The 13,714-nt window shown below is 38.7% G+C and overlaps 1 protein-coding gene across 2 annotated transcripts in view; it reads right to left on the bottom strand.

The window, feature by feature from the left end:
• Window positions 1-13,714, bottom strand: part of mtor (mechanistic target of rapamycin kinase) — a 120,073-nt gene that overhangs the window by 23,589 nt on the left and 82,770 nt on the right. For both annotated transcript variants that reach the window (XM_059333126.1, XM_059333127.1), the window contains exons 35-37: window positions 10,059-10,184; window positions 8,377-8,508; window positions 3,564-3,679 (exon numbers count right to left, since the gene is read on the bottom strand). In XM_059333126.1, coding sequence (XP_059189109.1) covers window positions 3,564-3,679; window positions 8,377-8,508; window positions 10,059-10,184 — 374 coding nt within the window. The remainder of the gene's footprint in view (window positions 1-3,563; window positions 3,680-8,376; window positions 8,509-10,058; window positions 10,185-13,714) is intronic.

The raw sequence follows: 13,714 nt of genomic DNA, 5'->3' as shown, positions 1-13,714 counted from the left end.
GGTTGCCTCTTGCTTGCTTCGAGTTGTTTGACCGACATTATACACAATGCAGTGCAGTCAAATTAGGCCAAGTACACATGTACATGGGGAATATAAAATATGTAACTTTTTCTATATATTTTTAGGGCCTTTTGTCCACATGCAAACTGCATTTAAGGTAACTGAAAACGATGCTTTTGTAAAACTCCTTCCAGGGTGTAGATTTTTAAAAAACGAAAAGAAATAATTGTTGGTTTATAATTTAAAAGTGTGTGCTGTTATTTCCTTTCTTTAGGCCTCATAAATGAGACCAAAGCAGTGCTGGTTCTAGCCTTGCTTAAAGGACTCTCTACATATTTATCACATAATGTACAGTTCCTCTTTGGCTATATTGAGGAACAGATGCAGTGGCCTTGTTGGTCCTTTGCTTCCAAGGCTATAGCCTTAGACATTTTATGCACCAGACTTTTCAGACACTTTTGGCCACTTGCTGCCATAGACTGTATAAAATATGGATGTAGTCTCTGTGACGTCACCCATGGGTTTCTGAAGAGCCAAAATAAAGCTCAATGTGTTCGCCTCCTGTGGCTCCAGCCATTGCAATCTTGGCAGTGCCTTACTGCTCCTAAAATCCAGCTAATACAAAAAAAGGGGGCAAAGAGAAAGAGTGGGGGTGGGCAGCAGCCTGTCACTGGAAGTGGCCATGCCCTTAATTTTGCATTCATTTAAGCCTTTAGGCTTCTGTTTGGCCACCATCGTCCTCTGAACATTGCTTTAAGGTAGTTAGGCTTACACTGCTGCCTGTTGGTTTGGCATGCTCTTGTTGGCGCTACATTTTTGCGTTTGCATTTTTATTAAGATGGAGATGGTCACAGTGCTAACATGGCTGGGAGGTTTTTTGAGAACGAATGGATGAAAAGGCCTGTTTTAAAATACACCCGTCTTCATGTGGACTGCCCCTGAAACATTCTCTCTTTTGCACTGGCAAGCAGCTAATATTCAAACCTATAGTAAATGACAATGAAATGAATGAAAAAAATCTGATGTTGTGTTGCTGCTCGAAACAGACTCCAAACTGCATCTTATTCCACAGTGAGATGTGCTGATGATGGATGAAGGGGGTCAAGGCTGCACCAGGGCTGCGAGCCAAAGATCACAACACCCAGCAGGAGAAGTGTAGGTGCAAACCAGCGGCCCTGTGGAGGAGCCACACCTGGTCTGTGATACCGAGCAGGCACCGCGTCGTGTTTGCTTTGTGATAAGTAGCTGTGGGGAACAAGCTGCCAGAAGGGATCTTTTTATTGAGACATCTGAGGTGAGACATTCAGAGGATACAGCCAAAGCTTTGAAAAAGAGCTCAGGACGCCAACGGACTAGTAAAAAGGTGCCATGCCAGATTGGGTCATGCTCCTGGAAAAGAAGCAGGACGCACTGTACACGACCCTGTGTGTGTTTACAGCACGAGGGCAGAAAATACATGAGGTTACTTTTTCCTTACTTCAGCATGTTGCTTTGTGTTTTCTCCATTGTGTGCTGGACTGGGTGTGCGGTGTCTGGCACAGATTTAATACTACTGAACCAAATCTAAATGCATAATGACACATGGCATTACTTCAGGTGAATTTCCATCACTGGTGATATGCACCAAGAAACAAAAGCCATGGAGTCAGTCTTCCATCTGAACACATAAAAATTGGGAGTTTTCCTCAAAGCACTCAGTGTTTTTAACCTGTTTTAGTACTTATTCTGGTAAAAGCTGATTCGTTCTTAACTTGATTAATAGTTACATATACTGAAAGAAGAAGACTTCATACATTCAGTATTTGTTCCCCTCATCCTATCGGTCACCTGTAATAGCAACTTAAACCTTTTGCACTATTGTAAGAGCACTATCAGTGGTGGAATGTAACTAAGTACATTCATTCAAGTACTGTACTTAAGCACAATTTATGGTATGTATACTTTACTTGAGTATTTCCACTTGAGTAACTTTATACTTCTACTTCACTACATTTGGAGGCAAATATTGTACTTTTTACTCCACTACATTTAGCTGGCAGCTTTACTTTTCAGGTCGAGATTTAACATAAAAAAAACATGATAAACAGGGTTAGGGTTAAGTGATTAAGCATTTCTATAAATCAAATCACATAACAGTGTATAAGTAGTTAAAATTAACCCTTCCTTGACAACAGTAAAATGCTGCTTACATTAATGCATCAATAATAACCTATACAGGGACGCTCACGTTTGTGTGACCTGGGAGCAGCTGAGCATCGTGGTCATTGTGTTGAATTGTTTGTCTATTTTTAAACACGTTTTTAGCACTTGGAGATTGTGTGGAAACTTTTAATGATGAGGTGCATCTACTTAGCGTGCTTGTGGCGATTTGGACTCTTTCTATTCGGTTTGCCTGGGGATTAAATGTTGACGGCGGCGTGGCTGGCTACAGGATCACCTACAGCCGGGAGATACTGCTTTACCTGCGACCACAGTCAACAGGCACCGCAATTCCGCCCATTCCCCATTCGCTACGGAGCAACACCCTGGCAGCTACAGGTGAAATATCGTCCAAAAAACACCGGAGATAGAGAGGGAAGAGGTGTCCAACGCAGACTGAGGAAATACGGGCCGGATAATCGAAGCCGGCTTCCTGCACTCCTGACTATCCTTCTCTCTAATGTTCAATCCATCCCGAATAAAATGGACGAACTAAAGGCCTACGCTAGATGTATGCGTGATTTTAGAAACGGCCTTTACAGAGACGTGGCTGAAAGCCTCAGACAGCAATGAGGATCTACACATCAGCGGCTTTGGGTACCCTGGGTAATTTTGATGCTGATACTTTTGTACTTTTACTTCAGTAAGTTTTGAATGCAGGACTTTTACTTGTAGTGGAGTAATTTCACAGTGTGGTATTAGTACTTTTACTGAAGTAAGTGATCTGAATACTTTTTCCACCACTGATCACTATTATGACCTTCCTTTCAATGGTGACATTTCCAGGAGTTTCTCCTATTTTGTCTACATTCCTTTACTCTACATGCTGCTTCTAAACTTAGCCTACATGACTGATCTCTGTTTTTAGTTTATGTCAACATAGTTTAAAGAAAATTTGGAACCCTTGATGGCGATCTGATCACAGCTAATTACACCAACTCATCATTTGTTAAGCACTTTAATGTTTGATTATATTTTAAGTAATTTTAATCAAATGACAGTGAAGAATGTCTATCATATCATATCTGCATTTAAGGCCGTCACTCATTAAAATTGAAAATGTCTTAAAAGGGGATGTAGACACTTGATAACCGCCACAGCAGACATTTTGACTTGTCATAGTAAGAAAAGCACAAGTGTTAGTAATAAATTTAATGGTACTCAAGTGCCCAGTAAGTCATTACAGTAAGACAGTGATTCATTATGCACAACAGCAGGTCCCTGAAACTGAAGCAGCTAAATGGAATTCAACCATCATTTATGTTATTATTTACACCTGTGCTTTTCCTACTGTGGCATGTGGAAAAAAGGCTTATTAGGTGGTGAGCTGCTGCTAATGTGCTTCCAATTTAAAAAGGGCATACCTGGCCATCAGTTTGTGGAGCTCCTGCTTGTGCTGTTGGTCCTCGGCTGCGATGGCGTGCTGGGCCTGCTGCTGCATCCCTTGCACAAAGTGCTGCATGTGCTGGAAGGCATCAATCTGGAGAGATAGCAAGAGCAGGTAAAGAATGTCATTAGCCATGATTGAAGCAAATTTTGAAGAAAAAATTTGAACCGTTGCATTAAAAAAAAGTGAATTAGGGATGTTTCCATCAACTGGTTAAGATCGAATAAACAAAGCTCTATAAATGTACTTTCATCATAAGGTGGCAGTTTAATGTGTTGCTGTAGGCTAATCCGTAAGTAAACAGTGGAAGAAGAAGAGATTGAGCAGGAGAGAAAAAATTATTAAAAAAAATAGGTTGCTAATCGGACAACTTTGGCCACCCACGAGATAAAATATTGTTGTTAATATTGTTAAATTATTGTTTTTTCATGTCGGAGGAAGCAGCTGATCAGTCATGAGTTAAATGTTCCCCATTTCAGAATTTATTCGGAAAAGTGTTTTAGCATATTAACTATTTTTTGAAAAAGACAAAAACCACCTCAAGCAAGCATAAAAACTTTTATGCGCATTTTTGATTTTTTTCCCCACGGAATTTTGCCGTTTCCATCAAGCTTTTGTCATGCAAATCTTCAAAATGTGCATAGAAATTGGTTGATGGAAACACGGCTATTGAGAGAAATATGCTTGTTTGTGTGGCTTTCTCAAAGAATTTTTAAGTTGAACTTTGAGCAGTGAACAGACAGCGCTAAATTGACCAGCTGACTGTCCATCTTAATGCAGGACAGCCGAACAATGATCATTCTGTGGGAAAATAATTTTCTGTCATGGTTACACTTTATTACTTACAGGGGACCTATTAGGATTTTTTTCTAATCTTCTGTCATATATATATATATATATATATATACATATTATGTAACAATGTCAAAACATAGGCAAAGTTCAGAATAATGTTATAAACATGTGTAAAAGTAATCCATGTGAGAAAAAAACCTCAGGTTTGCTCGGGTCCTGAATGCTGTTTCCATCAGTCTTTTTTTACACTCGGATCAAGCTGACGTCAGTTTCCATATATGGTCGTCTGCTCCAGGCACATGACTGCAGTGTTTACATTACATACGCACAGCTGGCCACTACTAAACCCATTCTACCCACACATTTCAACATGGTGGGGAGTGTTATGGCACACTATATTACATCTTTATAATAGTTTTACTCCCTAATATTTCTATAAGCATTGTCCCCCAACAGCCATTATCGCTCTGGCTCAACTTATTTCTCCGCAGTTGCAAATCACATTCCGGCTGGAACATGTTAGATTGTAGTTTTTGTTTTAGAAGCTTTTATTGGTGATTTTTCAGGGTAAAAAGTGCCATTACAGTATATTTCATTTCAGTAATTCCTCAGGGCACTCTGACGCTGACTGGGGCTTTTTCAGAAAGGGGTCTTAAATACAGTCATGGAAAAAATGATTAGACCACTCTTGTTTTCTCCTTGCTTTCTTGTTCATTTAATGCCTGGTACAAATAAAGGTACATTTGTTTGGACAAACATAATGACAACAAAAAAATTGCTCATAAGAATTTAATTTAGGTGCTGATATCTAGCCATTTTTCCATAGTTTTCTTGATAATGATTTTGGTATTTGTCCAAACAAATGTACTTTTAGTTGTACCAGGCATTAAAATTAACAAGAAATTGAAGAAAAAGGGTGGTCTAATAGTTTTTTCCATGACTGTAGGTGTTGTTGTTTTTTTCATTAAAGCATGTAAACTCAAACTACAAGTATGAATGAATGTGCTTGAAATTTTATTTGTGAAATTTGAGCACAATAGGTCTCCTTTAAGATAAGGTTGAATTTCACAATGGAGAAATACAACCTCTGCATTTAACCCATCCTTTTACAGAAGTGAACACATCATGCAAGGAGGGGGTACTTCCGTTTTGACCTGTCAGTACTGGGATTTGAACCAGCAACCCTCGGGAAACAAGCCCGATTTCTTATCTCTTCAATATCTACAATGTCATTTTGCGCTCTTATCCAAAGCGACTTACATTTAAGAGATAATACAACACAAGCAAGAATGAAGGAAAGAAACAACACAAGAATAAGCAAGAATACGTGGCATGGACTAAGTTGAGTCCTGTTAGGATGTAAGTGTTTTTAGGAAGGAAGTGCTTTTCAGTAGAGAGTTCAGATGATCAAATATTATTTTTGTTATTTTTGTATCATGTGTTGATTATGTGTGTAGATGATCAGTAAAGAAAGAGCTGGGTCTTCAGCCTCTTTTTGAAAATTAAGAGGGATTCAGCAGATCGTATGGAGTTTGGAAGCTCGTTCCACCACCGGGTCACTACAGAGGAGGAGAGTCTGGTTTGAGACATAGAGCCCTCTAGGCCAGGGTCTGCCCTTAAAACTTGCATGACAGTTAGAAGGACTGTGACATGGTGTTGGCTGAGCCGCACAAAGTCAGCAGCTTGGACTGCATGTCACACATGTTGCACAGACATACATCGAGCATGAGACGAGATCCAGATGCCATATCTGCTATGGCCAGCATTTTGTACCGTCAAATGAAGTAATCACTTCAAAATGATACAGTTGTGTTCAAAAAATGGACTGCTATTATTTTGAACACTACTGTATATCAGGAAATTAATTTGAAGAATGATTGAAGACTTTGTTTGAGAAAGGTCTCACGTTCACTTCTAATGCATTTCCCGTGATTGATGACTGCGTGATTTTCACTCAGTAGCACCCTTCTCAAGGCACGTGATGAATGAACAGTGGATGATGCAGCTCCGTGTGTGTGTGTGTGTGTTAACCCTATAAAGCCTGAACCGTGAAATAATTGCCAGAAAATTCTAAATTTTCAAAACTGGAGTGTTTGTTGAACCGGCTAACCTTTTTTTTAAATTCAATATCAATTTTCATATATGAATTTAATTTGGATCATAGTTGATACGTCAGGTCTTTTTGTGCAATTTGTTGCTCACAATTTGCTTGTCTTGAACTAACATAATCACATAAAACCTAATATTTTTAACCAAATAAAACTTTGACTTTCCTTTTAACATTTTCCTCAAACATACAAAATATTTTTTTCCATATAACAACATCATACATCTGCTGATATGAAGTTTTCACGCAGCAATGACAGATCCACCAGTGGAACCAGCAAATCATTTTTGTTACATCTGGTATTTTTGTGAAATTTGTTACTCAGTTTTTTTAATTGTCAATTCATGTATTCATTAGGTTTTTCAGGAAAAAAATATCACACTGATGATGTAGAGGTCTCAAAAACTTATGTATCAAATATGATACACTTGGCTTTACAGGGTTAAATATCCTGATTTGTCTGGTCTGGTGAGCAGTGCAGCTGGCCCATGCAACAGCAACGCTTATGCTCACACTTACCTAAGTCCCCTAATGAGACCTGCACTCTGGAGCCACAAACACTATTCAACACCTGGCAATAAACGTGGGTGTGTTTATGTGTGTTTGGGGGTTTACATACTGTATGTGAATGTGTGTGTGTGTGTGTGTATGTGTGTGTGTGTGTATGTGTGTGTGTGTGTGTGTGTATGTGTGTGTGTGTGTGTGTGTGTGTGTGTGTGTGTGTGTGTGTGTGTGTGTGTGTGTGTGTGTGTGCATGGTTGGACAAATGGCACAGGGCAGAGGTTTTCAATCCCCGGCTGCTCTGGGGAGATGGACTTTGAAGCCTACAGTATAACGTTAGGTCACCGCTGCTGTTGGATAGAAGTCTGGCTGGTGATCTTGTACTGGATGCTCAACAATTAGTTCTTAACAAACATGTATTATTACTTGTATTAGGTGAGGCTTACTTCATCCACTGTTACCTTGGATACAAAATATTAGTAACAACAACATTAACCTTAACGTTAACCATCCTTTTTCTTCAATTTCTTGTTCATTTTAATGCCTGGTACAACTAAAGGTACATTTGTTTGGACAAATATAATGATAACAAAAAAAAAACTCATAAGAGTTCAATTTAAGAGCTGATATCTAGACATTTTCCATGGTTTTCTTGAGAATAACCAAAATAAAAATTAACCAAAATTAAACTCTTATGAGCTATTTTTGTTGTCATCATTATATTTGGTCAAACAAATGTAACTTTAGTTGTACCAGGCATTAAAATGGCCAATAAACTGAAGAAAACAAGGGTGGTCGAATTATTTTTTCCATTACTGTATATCAATACGTTAGCATTGTTCTATAGTCTCTACACTTATCATTTATGGGGCTTATTAAGCTTAAAGTTATCTTAAAAGAACCAGCTACACTATAAACACTCTTCCTGGAAGTTAACGGTAATTTTATAGCGAGCTCCGTCATTTTTAATAATCACGAAACACCTCCTGCAGATTCTGGCGGGAACAGTTAACTAAGCATGAAGACAAAATCACAAGGCTGGTTGCAATTTCAATTTTCCTTTTCACAGATGCAGTTTGTTTGGTGTTAATGTCTCTCAGGCTGTTTCCTTCACAATGTTAAATTAATTAGCAGCTATGTCACTAATGTTCCAGTAATTTAAACCCACCCTATCTGGCATATCTGAAACTCTGACTGTTGTCTTATGTTGCACTAAAAACTCCCATATAAAGCATGGCTAGCCACTCTTTAAAAGCTGCACTGTTGACCCTAAAAATGTGTACAATCTGTACTTTGTCACATATGATGTGAAGTATAAAAAATGCAACAAACAAAGATTACATAACATGCTAATTATACTCAACACAACATATTTGTTTGCTCCTACCTTGCGGGCACTCTTCCACATGTACTTCATATAAGCGTAGGTGACGTGCGGGTGGGCTGTGGGCAGCGGGTGATCCAGCTGTTTGGAGGGGTCGACGCCCAGAAGGAGCACCAAGGTCTTATGGGCCAGAGCCTGCAGGGAGGAAGATGGACACATAAGGAAAAGGAGCAAATGAATCAACAGGTTTACAGTTGATATAGAACAGAAGGGTAATAGGGACCTAAGACAATATTATTGATAAATCGTTGAAGCAATTTTTAGATTTATACCATTTATTACAGAGATTTGGTGTTTAATTTAGCCATTTTGACCATTTTGAAAAATTGATTAAAAAAAAAAAAACCTTGAGTTACCACCAAAAAATGGAATGAAAAACATTGTAGGGATTTATGCAAGAATTGCATTTTTCTGCAATTGAATGGATAGAATTTTTGTTCTGGAAACTGCTGAGAAATCCCCTTATTGTCAATATATTTCGGAAAGCCTGTATCCTCTAAATGCTCTTGATCTCTAGTTTATGGTTGTAAAGTTTAATGAGGCTGTGATTATCCAAGAGGTCACAGCAGCTCATTTTATACAGTGAGGTCAAGTTTTAAAAAGTCCTCTCACTACAATGAAATGGCTACTATGGGGACTAACATCATCACACACAAATACAATTGGGCTCAATGAATCCACAATAGTCTCAACTTATCAATTATACCCAATATAAAATAAGAATAATAACTTCAATTTATATAGCAGCTTTCAAAAATCAGAGAATGCTGAATATATGCGATTCTAAGACCATTTAGAAACCTCAGCAAAATATTCAAATACACCATTTTAGAATAAGCAGTGGCACACCAATCATTGAATGGTTTAAATCTGCATAGTATCAGCATAAAGTGGGTATGTCCGTAAAAAAAGAGACTCATGGGTAACAATAGAATCGATTCATCCAGATATCTTGATCTCAAAGGTCAACAGATTCGAAAATCACAAATGCCAGTTTTTCCCTTGCCAAAATTGAGCCTGAAATTGGTTATTTAGCCCTCTCCCAATACAGCCTCTGAAAGAAAGTCGGCCAAGGATGCCTTCATCCATGAGGAGTTGAAGAGGTTAGAGACTATAAAAAATGCAAATAGGTCAGTTCATGAGTACGTACTAAAGATTGTGTGAATAAAGACAATTTAAATAGAGGGACAGAAAGTCTTAGTGGGGTCATTTTTTCCAACCCCTTGAAATGATATTTCCTGCCATGTTTAATGTTGGCCAATCACATGTCGTATTTAACTTACATCATAGTTGGCGATTCTGGCGTCCTGTGTGTGTGTGTGTGTGTGTGGAGAGAAACATTGGCCGATTGTCTGCCATCCCTTGCAATCAATTAGAACAACAGTGAGGTAAAGGATGGAAAATTGCACCAGTGTAATTGTGCAGATATGCAGGCTCAGGTTTCTAAACAGTGTGATTGAGGGTGCTGCATTACATTCATCAGCGCCAACCTAAAACAGGTTGAAATTAAGTTGAATTTCATGGCTGGAGTTCACGGCTGCATTTAACTGCATCAGAGCTCAACTTCCCTTTTCCATTTGACAAGACTGATTTCAGCTACTCTGATTCATTCCTCCTGAATGTTGTGGGATTATAATTAGTTCTGGGGGGTCAGATGTGAGAATACTGAGGGGCTTTGTACTGACCAGGCGTCCGCTCTTGCCACACAGACTGGCGTATTTCAGCCAGGTCCTCATGTCCTCGTGGGGGCTGATGACAAGCGATCTGACCATCAGGATCCTCTGCCAGTCCTCCACGATACGCTGACAACCCTGGAGGAAAACACACACACAAGGGACAGACGGTTAAACGCATTACCCTTTTGTTACTCCCTTCAAAGAGAGCAACCTACTCGTTAAACTCAAGAGAATGAACACATGTGAGAGAGAGCGGTACAGTGGAAACCCAGGGGGGGGCTACCATTACTACCAGGGGTCCCTGTCTTTAACATGTCCACACGTGAGTACAGGTTCACGTGCCAGAAAAAAAAAAAAAAAAAAACTCCAGTCTGTATTCATATTTCTAAGTTCCATTAGCTGACTTTCTCTATTTAATATTCTCTGAACCCCTACCTCGACCTCATCACTGCGATATAACACAGTGCTGCAGGGGCAGACAAAACAGTGCAGTAATCCAGCTCTGATGGAAGAAAAAAAAAAAGCATGAGCTGTATAATACTTTCTGTATGATTTGAAGTGAAGACAAACCTACAGGGGCTAGACTATATAATATAAACATTTCATGAAAAAGAACTCTGACATAACTTGATTATAGTTACAAATTCTGCCTTTAGATTAGGAAGGGTCATTTTAGGTTGCATGGTGTTCAAATCAGTCATATACTGATATATACTGATTTGTTTGAAGACCCTTGTAAATAAACCCAGAGTTTTTCCAGTTTTAGTAAATAAACAACATCTCTGATCCAATGAAAAAAATGAAGGAGGAGAGGGAAATTTCTATTCAAGCAGAATGAGTCTTCTTGCAAGAAGAGTATATACAGATTTTTTTAACTCAAAGATGATACACCCCGTCTTTGTGTCTGAAGTGGTGATTCACTTATAGTTTTGACCTTATCTGAAACCTTTTTGCTGTATTCCTTAAAAGGCAATGCCTTGACAAACCTTTTAGTGAGCTGCTGAATGCTGAGGCTGGAATCGAATGCTACAGTTTCTGAAGTAGGCTTAGCATGATGGGATAAGGGGCTGAGTGCAGGTAGAACCTGGCAGCAGCTATGTTCAATGATTAGAATGACAGAGACAGTTTAGTCTGGGTTTAACTGCGAGAGATTACTGACATCATTCTGCTGAGAAGCTGCAAGGAAGCGCCAAATTATCCAGCACGAGCCGCATGATTGGAAAGAACAGCTGTATATTTGGGGGTGTCATGGTGGACAGGTGGTTTAAGGCCATGTGCAATGTTAGAATAACATCCAGTTTAAATCCGGTCGTTGACCTTTGTTGGATTTCACCCCTCCCTCTTTCCTTCTCTGCACATTTTTTGTCTGCTTTTTGAATGTACGGTATACAGTCCAAAAATTCCAAAAACAAAAACAAAACATAATCTGTTTGTACGAATATAATGGTCTTTGGGCCTGATTCATCAACCATTCTTCAGAGGGAATTTCTTTTTAAAACCCAACTGAGCAGTTTTCACACTGAAGGCTAATACATACATAAGAGTATAGAACAGAGAGGTGTGTTCTCTCAGCCCTGATTTGGGAGTTCTCGCAGCTTGTTCTCGACACATCATCTGGGTAGAACTTTTTTCTCATGTAGTGTCCCACAACTATTGTGTGATTGGGCAAAAATTTGAATTCTGCACTTCACGTGAAGTAAGAAATGTCCTGGCCAGAACTAACTTTGTTCTTGTTATTGCCACCTAAAGAAAACAAACACATTTCTCTGTTATTGCGTAGTATGTATAAGCCTTTAAGAGCACACATTTGAGTTCTGACGTGTTTGTGCAAAAGAATATTATAGACTTTAAATTAGAATATTAGTTTTATCATTTATAATATTTTTTAAATAATGATTTTCATAATTTTACAAAAAGAAAGTATTTTAAATTAAGAACAACACCTAAACTTACATCGAAGAAAATTAAATAAGGTCCATGCCAACCAATAATTAGTGCTATTTAAAGGCCTGTTATGCATGTATATTTTTTTTAATTACCTCTGGGGGGGGTTTGTTGCCTTTATTAAATAGTACAGCTGAAGAACAAAAAAGGGAAAGAGACAGAGTGCATGACATGCAAAAAAAGCCATGACTGATTTTTTTACCTATCTATGCTAATTAAGTTCAACTGTCACCTGGTTTCATCATGCATGGGCATGGGCTTTATAATTATAAGAAGAGACTTTTCATGGGAGGCCAAATCTTCTGCCAAACTTTATCCATGTTTGACTGTTATAGACTAAAAGGGGCTGGAGAATGGGTTAATAAAATCGAATGATTTTCTATTTAGAATTAAATAAATTAGTATGGCGTGCCTAGTTAATATACAGAAAAGGCCCAATAAAAGTGCAAGATAAAAGCACAGGAACCATTGGTAAAGGACAGGTAAAAAGTCTCATGATTTACTTTAGTGGAAGCTGAGACACAAAAGAAGATCAATAGTTCTGGACAGTAACCTACAGCTAGGAGTCTAAATTTCAAACAGGTTCTAACAGGGATAAAAGTGCAAGAAGTCACTCTGACACGTTTACCCCCAGGCCTCGGGGTGCAGTGTTTTCATACGCTCTTTGCCTTCATCCTTTGGTGAGAGGGAGAGTGGTTCAGAAAGCAAGAAAGAGTAAAGGAGCGGGGCACTGACTTCCAGACAGATGTGAGGTCAGCCTCCAATAAATCACTATAGAGAGGAGAGAGCTGTCAGACATTGCAGCTCTGGTGCCATTATGGGCTTTAACTGTTTGCTCAGGAAGACCCCTCTTGATCCGAAATACCTCCTCCAACCACCCTCCATCTGTTCCGAACGGAAAAAGTCAAGGCGATCAAGAGTATCTTCATTTTACTGCACAGGGATTTGTGTGTGTGTGTGTGTGTGTGTGTGTGTGTGTGTGTGTGTGTGTGTGTGTGTGTGTGTGTGTGTGTGTGTGTGTGTGTGTGTGCTTTCCATTCAACAGTCAAGCTCATTTTAGAGAAACTTTTGAAATTAATTAGGTGCAATTCTAACAGCTGGCTAATAACTGAATAGGAACAAAGCAAACGGCTCTTTGCTAGTGCTGACTAATGCAAAGTCTTTTATTAAATATTTTCTTCTTTGTCTTTTAACGATTTATTCCAAGGTGATAGAGAGGTGGAGAAAGAGAAGACATTAGAGGTGGGGGGAAAAATTGATTAGGCATAGTATCGTAATATTTTGCGTGAAAATATTATATCAATTCATGGCTGCCAAGTATCGATATTTAGCGTAACGTTTAGCCGTTCTGGAGGCCGTAGCAGGCTCAAGAATATACTCAAGATACTGGCATCATATGAAACTAGAAGATAAAAGAAATATATAGGCACCAAGTATGTAAGGGATATCTTCAGGAAGTTGTCGAAATGTTTCATGGTGATTTTCAAAGCGGTCATGTGACCTCTGACGTCATGCTATCTTAATGAAAATAGGCTCTCTGGGTTCCCACAAGTCTCCTCTTTACATAATAGCTGCCTCCCAATTCAGAACTGAAAATTTTCTCTGACTTGAAAAAACAATTCTTTGTGGACACAAAATGCAGTTAAACAGTTAAATCTCAATATATTGTATCGCAATTCTCACCATAACACAAAATGCTTAAAATCGCAATATTATCATAT

This window comes from Centropristis striata, chromosome 5 (genome assembly GCF_030273125.1).
Source record: "Centropristis striata isolate RG_2023a ecotype Rhode Island chromosome 5, C.striata_1.0, whole genome shotgun sequence".
Lineage (NCBI taxonomy): Eukaryota > Metazoa > Chordata > Actinopteri > Perciformes > Serranidae > Centropristis > Centropristis striata.
Note: the sequence above shows the minus strand (reverse complement) of the source record. Positions and strands in the feature narration are given on the sequence as shown.